Consider the following 14,512-nt stretch of genomic DNA (forward strand, 5'->3'; position numbering starts at 1 on the left):
GACACAATAATCTCAGAACTGAATCTTCTCCTTCTATCTTCTCTCTCTCTCGATTTTGTGTCTGTTTTTCTCTTTTCTAGCTGTGACTGCATAAATCTAAGAGCTTCTTTACCGTTAAACAATCTTATCAAAGAAATCATCAAGCTAGCCATTGATATTCTCAGTTCTTGATCTCAAAATCCCAAAACAACCCTTCAAGTTGTCCACTCTCTCTCTTATCCCAACCTCTGTTTCCCAATCCACTACCACTCCATGTGAAATACCCATCATTGTTCAAGTTTTGAAAATGACAGATTATTTGGGGAAAAATCAATGAAAAAAATATACAAATCGGGGGCTCTAGTTCGCGGGGTTGCCGGAGCTCTGGTTCGGGCTTGAAATTGCGGCTTAAATCTTCGGAATAAGACTGAGGGAGAGAGGAACATATCGACTTCGATTCGCCGCCAATCGTCGTTCACCAAAGCTTCGATGTTCTCTCTCTCTATATATATTATCTGAAGAAAATAGGAAATTATTCAATACTCTTGGAACACTACGTGTCCATACTCCAAGCCAATCACTAATTACTTAGCCCCATGTTGTTCCCATATCTCCAATATAAATTGTGGGTCCTTACATCGCTCCATCAATCAAAATCTTATGAAATATTATGTGTCCATATTTTAAGAGTATTGAATAATCACTCCTGAAAAATATGATCTTGAAGAAAAAGGAAAAAAAAAAATGGATGAAATTCAATTTTTTTTTAACCAAGCTTGATCTGAGCCGTAGACTTTAGTTAAAGTGGCGTGGCCAAAACCAGCCCTTCACAGTAGTTGGCTGGAGAGGATCCGGACTCTTTCTCATCTACTCACATCTTCTCGCGATCCAAACGGCGTAAGACAAAGAAGTGCAGCGGTAAATAGTCATCAGTGACACTGACACAGTCGTGTTGAGTTCTTCAACCTCTCTCTCTCTCTCTCAATCCCCAACAATATCCACCAACACCAACACCAACACCAACACCAACAATGAAGGCCGTAGTGATAAGCAGTCCAGGCGGCCCCGAAGTCCTGCAAATACAAGAGGTGGAAGATCCAGAATTCGGAGACGACGAAGTCCTCATCAGAGTCGAAGCCACAGCTCTCAACAGAGCCGACACTATTCAACGCAAAGGCCTGTACCCTCCTCCCAAGGGCTCCAGTTCTTTTCTTGGTCTCGAATGTTCTGGAACCATCCAGGCCCTCGGCAAGAATGTCACTTGCTGGAAAATCGGTGATCAGGTAAAATTCCAGTCTCGATTTCATCTGGGTTTTTGTTTCCTCGGGAAAATGTTTGAATTGACGGTTCTGGGTTGTTTGATCAAATACCCTCGTTTTATTGATTGAGTTAAGAAAGGAAAATTGGGGATTTCTAATGGGAAGTGTTAATTCTCATGAGATTTTTATTTGCTTGTTTGGTTTGTTTTTGGTCAATTCATGCTTTGTTTGGTTGCCTAGAAAGTGAGAAAATGAGATTTAACATTTTGTTTTTTGAATTCTGCTGTTTAATTCTAACAAGAAAGAATTTTCTCCATTATGCTTTGGTTGTTTTCTTATCTTGTCCATTGTGTTTGTTCGGTGAGAAAACGAAGGAAAAGAGACGGAATTAGGTTTTTAAATCTTTTGTGTTGTGATTGGGATTTGGGTCAACTGTTTGGTTGCTGAGAAAGTGAGGAAAAGAGAAGAAAATGAAAAATTGTGTTTCTGGTTTCTAATTCCATGGAAAGACACAGTTTCTTCTGTGTTGGTTGATCAAACACCTTGGTTTTGATTTTGAACTTCTATGCCTTGTGCTGTTGCCGAGAAAACAAGAGAGGAGAGGAAATTGGATTATTGAATTTAATGTGTTACTTTCATTGCGAAACTTTACCAGCTTCACTGTCACCTTTGAATCACTGTTTTGCTTCTTTGTGCTATGTTTGGATGCTGAGAGAAGGAGAAGAGAGAATAAAATGAAATATTGAACTTATTTTTGTTTTTTTGAATAAATAACGTTTTTCTGAAGTTTATTTAACGTGATAGCTGTTTTCAATGTCCTTATCCAAAAAACTAAAAGAATAGCTTATATGTACATGAAAGAAAAGCTTATTGGAACTTGGAAGTATACTGATTTTGATTCGTTAGTACTTCGTAATCCAGTTTTAATATTATAATCTATGAACCTACCCCAGTTTAGCCACTGAAAACTTCTGAATAGATTGGCCATTTTACTGAGCGAAGCCTAAAAGCGTTGAGAGGTTTGACAATTAGTTTAAATGCTGAAACATCCATCTCTTCCTCTTCTATGAGATAAGCTAACTATGAAATAGAGTTGTTGAGCTGTTGGTTCTCTTGTTGGTTCTCAACCCTTTCTAATACATTCTTGGAAGGAAAATCTTGTAAGCTTTCTCAGTAATATACTTAGTGGTTTGCAGGTATGTGCTCTTCTTAGTGGAGGAGGGTATGCTGAGAAGGTGGCTGTACCAGCTGGACAAGTTCTTCCTGTTCCAGCTGGTGTTTCTCTTAAAGATGCTGCTAGTTTGCCCGAAGTGGCATGCACTGTTTGGTCAACTGTCTTTATGATGAGCCGGCTATCCGCAGGAGAAACATTCCTGGTAATTTATGAACCCATTCTATTTTCTCATGAGCATTATTTTATACCATTTTGTTTCTTGCAGTAACAAATAATATAAGCCATTGGAATTGCAATGCTACTTGCAATACTTAATTTTGAGGAATATCTCTCTATCTTTATATCTTTGGAAATGTAAGATTAGTTGAATTGAAGCTTTTGATTAAATAAAAGGGAAAAAAATTGATACATATCGAACATGTTACAATTGTCAGGTTAAGGTTAGATTTGCTGAACTTTCTTAGAGTAGTAAGAAAATTGTGAGCCTTACACTTGTAGTTTTTTGGTTTCCTAGTTTTGAGCCTTTACATTTGAAGTTAGTTATGTGTTTGATTATTGAGATGGACTAGTAAAAAAAAGTGAAGCCATAGCATGATTATTTAAATCATTCAAATGAAGACAACACTTGGATGCTCATCACGGTAAGTTAGCGTGACAAAATAATTATGTACATTGGTAATCTCATATCTGTGTTTGTATATGCTCTCTGTTATCCTTCAATTTATCACACTATTGTTGTCCAATCTTACAATCGATGTCTCACTTGAAGCTATTTACTGAGAGGACTTGTATATTTCAGATACATGGAGGCTCTAGTGGGATTGGTACATTTGCAATCCAAATAGCCAAATACCAAGGAGCCAAAGTGTTTGTCACAGCAGGTTTGGTAACACATTTTTATCTCATGGCATGTTTGAGGCATTGCATTAGTTTTATGATTGCGTTAATCTTTGACGATTTTTTCATCAGGAAGTGAGGAAAAATTAGCTGCTTGCAAGGATCTTGGAGCTGACGTGTGCATCAACTACAAGACTGAAGATTTCGTTGCACGTGTGAAGGAAGAAACACAAGGGAAAGGTGTATTCTCTTTGGCATAAAAAAATTGATTTTAGGTTTAATTACAGTAAGACCCTCTCAATTATTAGCCAATATCACCTTACCCACTCACCTATGAATCCATACATTCTGATCGTTTCAACTATAAAAATGTATCACTTTCACCCTCCAAACCACCTCCATAATGGAGGCATTTGTACGGTTTTTATAGTTGAGGGGTCAATATGTATGGATTCATTGATGAGGGAAGTAGGCGATATTCGTTAATAGTTGAGGCGGTCTTGGTGTAATTAACCCTTAATTTTACCTGAAACCGCTGCGCTTAATGCAACATCTGCTTCTTAGAATCTAGAAAGACATTTAGACATCTCCTTTTCTCATATCACATCGATTTAAGAATAGAAAATCTAATCTTTTCTACAGTATGCGTATAACAATTTTTAACCTCAAAATGTTCGACAACAGGTGTTGATGTTATATTGGATAGTGTTGGAGGACCCTACTTTCAGCGTAACATAGACAGCCTAAACTTTGATGGGAGACTTTTTATTATTGGTTTTATGGGTGGATCAGTAACAGAAGTAAATCTTTCGGGTATGCTGGCAAGGCGCCTCACAGTGCAATGTATGTACTCAAGCCTTGTCCATATGTTTGTAGGATTTACCAATATAATTACAGTTGTGTGCTTCCATTTCATTTTTCTATACAATATTATCATGTCCTCATGCCAAACTAAAAGAGAGATTCAATTTGTTTTAATGAAAGATCTCGAAGGTGTAGTTTTATTTGCAAGCATCTGGTGTCATTTAATATTGGAGTCTTGGTGAAAATTGAAGCTTGGGTAACCAGCTTGGGGAATGACAGAATATCACCCCCTATTTATAAAAGATGATTAGGGTTTACAAGAAATGCAATTTACAAGATGATCCCTGAGTGCTATCCCTGAGTGCTGATTACAGTGATTACAGACAGACCCTAGTGTGCCTTTCGGCGAATACAAAATGCTATCACTTAATATAATATGCTAACACTCCCCCTCAAGCTGGTGCGAAGATATCTATCATGCCCAGCTTGCCTACGATGTCATGAAATGGTTTATTCCCAATTCCCTTGGTGAGAATGTCAGCAAGTTGTTCACCTGACTGGACAAAGGGAGTACAAATGATACCACTAGTGAGTTTCTCCTTAATGAAGTGGCGATCAATCTCAACATGTTTTGTCCTGTCATGTTGAACTGGATTGTGAGCGATGTTGATGGCGGCCTTATTGTCACAGTATAACCGCATGGAGTCCGTCTGATCAATACCTAGATCATGCAACAATAATTTGATCCACAAAAGTTCACACACACCTTGTGCCATAGCTCTAAACTCAGCTTCTGCGCTTGACCTGGCAACCACATTCTGTTTCTTACTCCTCCAAGTAACTAGGTTGCCGCCAACAAAAGTGCAATACCCTGAAGTTGATCTCCTATCAGTTACTGACCCAGCCCAGTCAGCATCTGTATAGGCTTCTACACGAAGATGATCATACTTTGAAAAATACAGACCCTTACCAGGAGCAGACTTCAAATACCTCAAGATTCTCATGACAGCCTCAAGGTGAATCTGATGAGGAGCATGCATAAACTGACTAACTATACTGACAGCAACAGCAATATCAGGACGGGAGTGAGAGAGGTAAATGAGCTTTCCCACTAATCGTTGATAGCTCCCCTTATCCACAACTTCTCCTCCTTCATTATCCCCTAATTTCTGATTGGGTTCCAGGGGGGTGGCACATGCCTTGCAACCAAGCATCCCAGTTTCCTTCAACAGGTCAAGCACATATTTTCTCTGTGAAATAAATATCCCATCCTTAGAGCGAGCAACTTCAATGCCCAGAAAATACTTCAAGCTGCCCAAGTCTTTGATTTCAAACTCTTTAGCTAAATATTTCTTCAACAGAGGTATTTCCCCACTATCATTGCCTGTAAGAACTATGTCATCTACATAAACAATAAGTGCTGTAGTCTTACCGTGTGAGGAATGTTTCACAAACAATGTGTGATCTGCCTGACTTTGTTTGAAGCCATATTTAATCATAGCCTGAGTGAATCTCTCAAACCAAGCCCTTGGAGACTGTTTGAGACCATATAATGACTTCCGAAGTTTGCATACTTTGCCTTCTGTTTGATGATCCTCAAAACCCGGAGGAATGTCCATATATACTTCTTCTTCGAGGTCACCATGGAGAAAAGCATTCTTGACATCAAACTGATAAAGCGGCCAATCTAGATTAGCTGCTAGAGAGAGAAGTATTCTGACTGAATTCATTTTAGCCACAGGTGCGAAGGTCTCCTGATAATCAATGCCATATGTCTGAGTAAACCCTTTTGCCACAAGTCTTGCCTTGTAACGCTCAATAGACCCATCTGCTTTGTGTTTCACAGTATATACCCATTTACATCCCACAGGTCGTTTGCCCGGAGGTAACTCAGTTAATTCCCAAGTGCCATTCTTCCTAAGTGCTTTCATTTCCTCAATCATGGCTAGTTTCCATTCAGAGGTAGCAAGAGCATCCTGAAAATGGTTAGGAATGCTAACAGAGGAAATATTGGACACAAACGCTCTATATGAGGATGACAAATGAGAGTATGATACAAACTGTGAGATAGGATGTTGAGTACAAGATCTCACACCCTTCCTCTTGGCAATAGGAACATCAAGATCAATGGACTCGAGAGATTCAAAATTACCTCGACTCTCATCAGAAGCAGGCGATGGCAGTGGGGTAGCAGAAACGGTCCCGTGTATCCAGTTAACTTGTTTTCTGTCTATGTCCCGGACATAAACATGCCCGTCCGTATTCTTGGTGACAGTGGGTTCTATAGTCCTAGTAGAAGAGGGGGGTTCAAGAACAACTGGTTCCACCATAGGAAGCACAGTAGTAGAGGGTGGTGCAAGAACAACTGGTTCCACCATAGGAGGCACAGGACTCACTTCACACCAAGGCTCCCCCGGAAATGAGGACGGTGACACCGGAGAGGACAAGAAATAGGACTGGGATTCAAAGAAAGTGACATCCATGGACACAAACCACTTACGAGACGAAGGGTGGTAACATTTATACCCCTTTTGAGTAGGAGAGTAACCAAGGAAAACACACTTGAGGGAGCGAGGGTCCAACTTACCTCGAGAGGGAGAGTGATTGTGGACAAAACAGACACAACCAAATATTTTAGGAGGAATAGAAAACAAGGACTGAGAACCGAGGAGGACGTGAAGCGGAGCCTGTTTGGCCAAGACCTGGGTAGGGAGACGATTAATAAGATGGGCAGCGGTGAGAACAGCGTCGCCCCAATAGGGTCGAGGCACATGCATAAAAAAACACATGCACCGAGCCATGTCAAGAAGATGCCGATTTTTGCGTTCGGCCACCCCATTCTGTTGAGGGGTATTTGGGCAAGAGGTCTGATGGATAATGCCATGAGTAGAGAAATATTGTCCTAACCCAGAATCGATGTATTCCCCGCCATTATCAGAACGAAAGATTTTGATAGTGGCCCCAAACTGAGTACAAATCATCTTATGAAAAGTGCGAAACACAGAGAAAACCTCACTTTTATCTTTCATGAGATACACCCAAGTAGCACGAGAAAAATCATCAATAAATGTAACAAACCAGCGATGACCTTTCACAGACAGAACACGAGAGGGACCCCAAACATCAGAATGTATTAATGAAAAAGGAACAAAACTTTTATTCAAACTGGGAGCAAAAGAAGCTCTATGTTGTTTTCCAAGTTGACAAGACTCACAAAGAAAGTCAGACACATGATGATTTGCGAAACTAGAAGGAAATAAATGCTTAAGTAAATGAAAGGAGGGATGCCCAAGACGCCGATGCCATAGCCATACATCAGCGGGGGTAGTAGAAGACGTGGTGGAAGAATAAGCAAGTTTGTCCGGTTGATCTAGGAAGTAGAGACCATTTGCTGCACTACCACTGCCAATCGTCCTCCCCGTGACAAGGTCCTGAAAAAGACAATGATCAGGAAAAAACGTCACACGACAATTCAAATCCTGGGTAAGACGACTTAAGGATAATAGATTAACAGAAAACTTGGGGACATGGAGAACAGAAGATAGATGTATGGTAGGAGTGACTTGGACTAAACCTTTGCCAGAAATGGAAGAAACAGTTCCATCGGCAATCCTAACTTTGTCCTGACCTGAAGAGGGCTTATAGACAGAGAAAAGATCAGCGGAGCCAGACATATGATCTGAGGCACCAGAATCAATAATCCAAGGCAAAGATGTATGACACAGAAAAGCACAAGGAGAAGATGCTAAGTTACCTGAGCGGGCAAAGGACGAGGAAGCGGTACTGAGAGCAGTAGAAGATCGGCGGTCCAACAATTGGCGCAAAGCATCCTCCAGCTCAGTATCAGAAGCTTGGGTAACAGAAGTAGAAGTAGTATCAAGGGTATCAACGGCACTAGACTGATGAGCCCGGGAATAGGAACCACGTCCCCTAGATGGACCTGATCGACCTCCTCGAGAACTAGACCTATCACTGCGACCCCCGGAGGGAGTCCCATGAAGCTTCCAACACGTCTCACGAGTATGCCGCGGCTTCTTGCAATAATCACAAAAGACAGACTCCTTAGCAGCAGACGGATGAGGCAGACTGAGGCCATCTCGAGGAGTAGACAGTAATGCGGAACGGTCAGTAGAGACAGGGGACATCATAGCAGACCGGCGACTCTCCTCATTTTGTACATAGGAAAATGCCTCCTGAAGTGAAGGAAGAGTATCCATACTCAGAACCCGACCCCTAACTGGATCATACTCCACATTTAGGCCGGCCAAAAATTTAAAGACCCGTTCCCGTGCGATGAACTTCTTGTACCCGATAGAATCAGTAGGGCAAACGGGCTTATAGTCTTCCAGGTGATCAAGGCGTTTCCAGCCGTTGGTGAGGAAAGTGAAGTACTGAAGAACAGTTTGCTCCCCCTGAAGTGTGCTCTCAATAGAACGGCGCAACTCAAATGCCTGTGAAAAATTCCCTTTGCGGGAATAGGTAACAGCCACAGCCTCCCAAACATCCTGGGCAGTCTCCATAGACAAGTAGCCCTCACCAAGTTCTGGAACCATCGAATGGATAAGCCAACTCATAATTAAAGAGTTGGTAATCTCCCATTGTTCATAACTTGAGTCAGTGGTACTAGGGGCCTGTATCCTGCCATCAACATATCCCATCTTCCCTCTGCTCTTCAAAAACATAGTCAAACTTTGGGACCATGCTAGGTAGTTCTGACCATTAAATAGAGAGGTGGTGATTTTCAGACTAGGGTTGGGATTCTCAATCATGGCAGTAGGTAGAATGGGACTCTCACTCTTTGATGTTTGAGAAGAAGGAGACACACTGGTGGAGTCTGTCATGGATACAATACTACCGAACCCGCAACACAACTAGGGGTAATCACAAACCTGGAAGGTGGTAGTGATATAACAGGCACAATGACCACTATAAAGATATAACAAAATTAAGAAACCATTTTTTTTTTTTTTTTTTTTTTTTGATTGTTTTTTTTTTTTTTTTATTTTTTATTTTTGATTTTTGATGTTTTTTTTTTTTTTTTTTTTTTTTTTTTTGATTAATTTATGTAGATATCAGGATATATACATATATTTATATATAAATATATATATATCAGGCTATTTATATATATATATATATCAGGCTATTTATATATATATATATCTATATATTTATACATAGACTAGAGTTGGAGAGTATACCACGGTGAGGACGACGAGGGACGACGACGACAGAGCTGACGGAGACGAAGAGGGCGACGAGTGACGGAGACGACAGAGCTGAGGAGACGAAGACGAGCTGAGGACCTGAGGAGATCGGCGAAGCAGGAGATCAACGAAGACGAAGCAGATGATCCAATCGGCTGATGAAGACGAAGCGGCTGATGAAGACGATGGCTGAAGATCGACGAAGCAGATGATCCAACTAGGTACGGTTTTGAACCCTAACCCTAGAGCTCTGCTCTGATACCATGAAGCTTGGGTAACCAGCTTGGGGAATGACAGAATATCACCCCCTATTTATAAAAGATGATTAGGGTTTACAAGAAATGCAATTTACAAGATGATCCCTGAGTGCTATCCCTGAGTGCTGATTACAGTGATTACAGACAGACCCTAGTGTGCCTTTCGGCGAATACAAAATGCTATCACTTAATATAATATGCTAACAAAAATATGGGTTTGTTTGGTTTGATTTTTGAAAATTTGTTTTCTGACTTCCTTTTTTTTCTATCTTTAAAGAACTTTTTTCAGAGTTTAGTCATTTGTTTTAGGTGCACCTAATCGAGATCTTTGAAAAAAGGAGACTAAAATACGAAAAAAGATCACTAAAGATAAAAGAAAACAAAAAAAACATTGAAATATTGGAGTTTTGGTGAATGGGTTTGTTTGGTTTGATCTTTCAAAAACTGGTTTCTGACCCCTTTTTTTTTATTATTATTATCTTTAATAAAGTTTTTGCAGAGTTTAGTCATTTGTTTTAGGTGCACCTAGTCTAGATCTTTAAAAAAAGAAAAAAAGATCACTAAATATAAAAAAAAAAAACCAAAAAAAAAAGTCAGCACACTTTTGCAATTTTTTGTCTTTAGTGAATTTTTTCTCTCAATTTTTTTCATATATACTTTACTTTTTATGTGCATGTAGATTAAGTGCATATGAAAAACAATAAATCTGAACACAGTTTTTGAAAACCAAACCAAACAAACCCATAATTTTAAGCAGGAGCCTTGTGCACTGGTTACATTACAACCTTTTAAACGTCTATGCTTGAAACCTGATGTTTTGTGTGTTGGTGGAGTTAGAAATAATAATATTATAATACTTGTTTGGGGTTAGTGATATTGGGTGGCATACGCGGGATGAATTTGGTAATATACATAGGAAAACCATGGCAACGTCTGTTGAGATCTAAGGGTCTTGTCCTCGAGTATTTCCCTATTCTCGAGTACTAGAGGAATGTTCACCTCTTTGTAATATTTGTAAAAGCTATGAGAAATAGAGGGTTCCTTTATGTTTACATCATTAGGCAAAATTCACTTCGCTTTGGGTCCTTTGTAACTTTGTTTGTCATTCCCATGCTCATGCATCTGGTATTCTTTTTATATTAGGATTCCTAGTGTTGTTTTCATCATCTCTCACCAGTCTTCTACTTTTAGGCTGTGTTTGGATTGGTAGGAAGGGGATAAGGGAAAGGGAAGTTGCGTAGTGCATCAGTACGACTCGAACCCAAGTATCACTCACCTGGTAAGGGAGCGCCTCAATCACCAGGCCAACCCCTTAGTCTTTTGGATTATAGATTTATGGAGGGAAAGGAAAAAGGAACAGAAAGGAAAAGTGAATAAAAAGTTTAGCTTTTATTTATTCATTTTCCCCTCTGCAAATTACTTCTCAAATCGTTGATCGAAACACAACCTTACCGACTCAAGGAAACTCCCTTTTCACTATTCTTTCCAGTATTATCCTCTTTTTTATAATCATTCTTCTCTAATTTTTCAGTGTTGTGAAACTATTACCACAATTGAATATGTACTTTCAGACAGTAAACTAGATTAGTTTTACACAAAATTGCAATTCTCCATATGCAGCGGCTGGGTTGCGCTACAGAAGTCTAGAAAACAAAGCTGCAATTGTGAGCGAAGTGGAGAAGAATGTTTGGCCAGCAATTGTGGCAGGCAAGGTCAAACCAGTTGTGTATACATATCTTCCATTATCCGAAGCAGCAGAGAGTCACCGGCTTATTGAAACTAGCAAGCATATCGGAAAAATACTCCTTATCCCATGATACATTGGATGATCTTTGTGTATCAAGTGAATGATGAAGTGATTGTGTACCTCCTCATGAGCATACTGTAATAGAACATAATTGTGTTATTTGTTTAAGTATGACATTTCTATTAGTTATGAACTTCATTTACATTTTGTACTTGGTATCTTTTGTTTTTGTTTTTAAATGTGTTGGAATCTTGGTTTGTATGTGATCAAGGGAAGAATTTGAAACTTGCAAGGGAAATTGTAAGATTTTAGTTAAATTTCTTAACTAGTTATGTAGGCTGAGTTTGTTTTGGAGAAAATGTTTTCACTTGTGAAAAAGAAAAACTATATATTTAAAAATGTTTTTGCTATTTGGAAATTGATGTGCTACTAGCTTATGGTAGTGGTTGTGCTGGTGTGGTGGTGCGGTAGGTGGTAGGGTAGCGACATTGGTGGTGGGCCCATTGTTATTTATTTATTTGTATATATATATATATAGTTTTTAGGACGCTTGGGTCAAAAGTCTAAAATTAAATTTTCTTTGTTGAACAGTCTTGGCGCTAAAATTTCATGTCCATAAGGACAAGCTTTTATTGAACATGACCATAATACCCTTTCTCATTCACATGCATTCTCACAATATACAAACTATTATCTGTTGAATTTATTTTATTCTCACTCCTCATCTTCCTCTCTCTACCAAGCATCTCTCATCCGTTAACACCACCGTGTTCCTCTCTTCTCCGAAGATCTTATCATCACTCATTGTCGTCGCCCTCACTCAGATCTCTCTCTCTCTCCCCTTTGCCGATCTCATCCACATTTACCGGCGTTGCTGTCCCTTCTTCTACCGCGCAGATCTGGTATCGACGTTGATCATCATCATTTCTCTCCCTTGACCCTCACCCGCGACGAAGTTCGCTGCCATCTTCGATGATCTTAGATCGAACATCTAACAATCTATTATGGACAGATCTAGAGAGATAAGAAATCTAGAAAAATCGACATATCAACAAATTGTCGATCGAAGCATAACTAGGGTTTGAAATGGAGGTTTGTACCTCAAAAGCTAAATGCCGAATTTCGACTTACATTATTTATGCAATGAATCGATCGCTCCACCACCGAGGAAACAACAACAAAGACCGTTAAGACAAAAGTCGCAGATCATCTTGGTGTCAATGCCAAAGACTGATTTCTGCTCCATTTTCTGCCATTTCTCTAGATAATTTTCTTCTCACAAATTGTACACTCTAAATTTAATTGCTTCCTCAAATTTCCTGACTTTTAACTAATCTTCAGAAATTCCAAGTATCTATTAGAACAAATTTCAGTTCCCAGATTCCAGGGAAAAAAAAAAATCTAAAACTTAACCTAGTGCTCAACAGTGATTTGTACTCTTCTTTCACTCATGAATTCTAATTTGCAGCTTTCACTAGGATTTAATGTGTTTCCCCAATTAAAAACCCTAAGTCACTGCAATTTCAGAATCAACATTGACTAGGTCTTTCTCTGTAGTGAAGTTGTGCTACTCTACTCTTCTTCTCTATTCTGTAAACCACTCTCTCTCTCTCTCTCTCTCTCTCTCTACTTGTGGTTTTACATTTTGAGGAACAATGAAAGTCACAAAATTTTCTTATAGATTTTTAAAGTGGCATTTTCCCTCTCATATTCAGTATGAATGTTCAGAATATTAATTTTGTTGTTGTTGATGATGATGATGATGAATCTGTGCTCTGATGATGATGAATCTTTGTTTATGATTTTAACAGATAGTGAATAATGAAGAATAAATAGATTGCAATAGATAGAGGAGAGAGATGAAAGTTTTGAACATTAGGAAAATAATAAAACTTTGAACAAATAGAACAGATTTGTTTTAAACAGATCTGTTATAGTTGATTTTCAACACATAAGATAATAGATCTGTTCAAATAGGGTGGAAAATTGAACAGATGGACAAAAAATTAAATAGGTAGACAAAATTGGGCAAATAGAATTTTATTTAGACAAATATTTAAATACATAGGGTAAAAAAATTGAATAGATAGAAAACGAAAAGTCAAACAGATAAAAAAAATCAAGGGATAAAATTGAAAATAAATGTCCTAACGGACTTCTCACCATACTATTTCACAAAACATGGACTTCTTCTCACTAACAAAAAATATCCACTAGATCTAATGCCTTAGAGGTTCTCTAAATCAGATTTATCACCAATTTTCTCTAGTTTTTAATCATTTTGTTTTATGTACATATTTATTTACATTTAAGTGGATTGCATTCTCATATAATGCACACTTCAGCACACTTACTATATAATATCCACTCACTCTCTATACTAGTACCTAACATACAAAATTAGGTTTCACTTTTATATATTTTGTCATGTAATACACTTTTAACACACAAATTTAAAGGAAAAATTATACAATAGTCCCAGAGATGTCCTAATGCAACTACTACCCATTCAAATATTTCATACATTTTTTTTCACAAAAAGAAAAAGAATTTATTTCAAACATAGAAAAAGGAAAAAAAAATATTAGTCATAAAAGGAAGACAACTCAATACATGAGGCTCTTATAAAATGATGCTAAAGGGAGATATATAGAAGGCAAGATACATGCAGCTATACCGAAATTTTAATGAGACCCACCATCACATGAAAATTGATTTATTTAAATATGGTTCGTTAATTGCAACAAAATGACTAACCAGCCATTGGCTTCACAGAATTACAAGAACTATATTTATTTGAGCTCAGCATACTTATAAGTACTATGTGAAACTTTTGGAGCTTTGACTAGCCAGTTTCACCACACTATGCAAAATGAAAATCACAATTCAAACTTATCAAACCATCGAAGTTCATGTCACAGATTCATCATTCTCAAATTTTCATACATCGAAGCACAAGAGTAGGAAGAGGAAATTTAGCTGCTACAAAGGGCTTCGATTGCTAAGCTTTTCGACACTCCAGGACAAGGGTCCCCTAGCTGAGATGTTGAGACAGAAATTGAACATCCTTGTTGGCCAATGCACGCCTGCAGTGCAAACCATACATGTTAGTATGAATGAATTACTAGAAAGAGCTAGCCAGTGTAAAACAAATATTGAGCATGAAGGTTTAACCGTGGCGCAAAAAAAAAAAAAACAAAAAACCAAAAGAAGAAAATTCATGTCTTTGAGACACTAGTTCAATAAAA

At 38.5% G+C, this 14,512-nt stretch overlaps 2 protein-coding genes across 5 annotated transcripts in view; one reads left to right on the forward strand and one right to left on the reverse strand.

The window, feature by feature from the left end:
• Window positions 1-747: 747 nt before the first annotated feature.
• On the forward strand, window positions 748-11,581 carry LOC114296237 (oxidoreductase, zinc-binding dehydrogenase family protein). Of its 2 annotated transcripts, XM_028240522.2 has the most exons (6): window positions 748-1,262; window positions 2,435-2,614; window positions 3,212-3,293; window positions 3,382-3,489; window positions 3,934-4,092; window positions 11,138-11,581. In XM_028240522.2, exons 1-6 carry the CDS (start codon window positions 1,011-1,013, stop codon window positions 11,332-11,334), a joined length of 978 nt encoding a protein of 325 aa, XP_028096323.2. In that variant the 5' UTR covers window positions 748-1,010; the 3' UTR covers window positions 11,335-11,581. The 2 variants fall into 2 exon arrangements, with proteins under 2 accessions (XP_028096323.2, XP_028096324.2); XM_028240523.2 differs by lacking the exon at window positions 3,934-4,092.
• Window positions 11,582-13,964: 2,383 nt separating this feature from the next.
• LOC114296257 (beta-galactosidase 6) overlaps window positions 13,965-14,512 on the reverse strand; it is a 54,824-nt gene continuing 54,276 nt past the window's right edge. For all 3 annotated transcript variants that reach the window (XR_014341000.1, XM_082888580.1, XM_082888581.1), the window contains one exon: window positions 13,965-14,350. Coding sequence is in view for 2 of the 3 variants with exons in the window: in XM_082888580.1 (XP_082744706.1) it covers window positions 14,240-14,350 (111 nt within the window). In the remaining variant the exon portion in view is untranslated. The remainder of the gene's footprint in view (window positions 14,351-14,512) is intronic.

The sequence above is a fragment of the Camellia sinensis genome, chromosome 9, assembly GCF_055761805.1.
Source record: "Camellia sinensis isolate YWXY chromosome 9, ASM5576180v1, whole genome shotgun sequence".
NCBI lineage: Eukaryota > Viridiplantae > Streptophyta > Magnoliopsida > Ericales > Theaceae > Camellia > Camellia sinensis.

What these genes read in the sequence shown, in the direction of transcription:
- LOC114296237 (XM_028240522.2), top strand. Translation starts at nt 1,011, where the DNA reads ATGAAGGCCGTAGTGATAAGCAGTCCAGGCGGCCCCGAAGTCCTGCAA. An exon ending in GCTGGAAAATCGGTGATCAG is followed by an intron (nt 1,263 to 2,434) that starts GTAAAATTCCAG and finishes AGTGGTTTGCAG; the next exon opens with GTATGTGCTCTTCTTAGTGG. An exon ending in GGAAGAAACACAAGGGAAAG is followed by an intron (nt 3,490 to 3,933) that starts GTGTATTCTCTT and finishes GTTCGACAACAG; the next exon opens with GTGTTGATGTTATATTGGAT.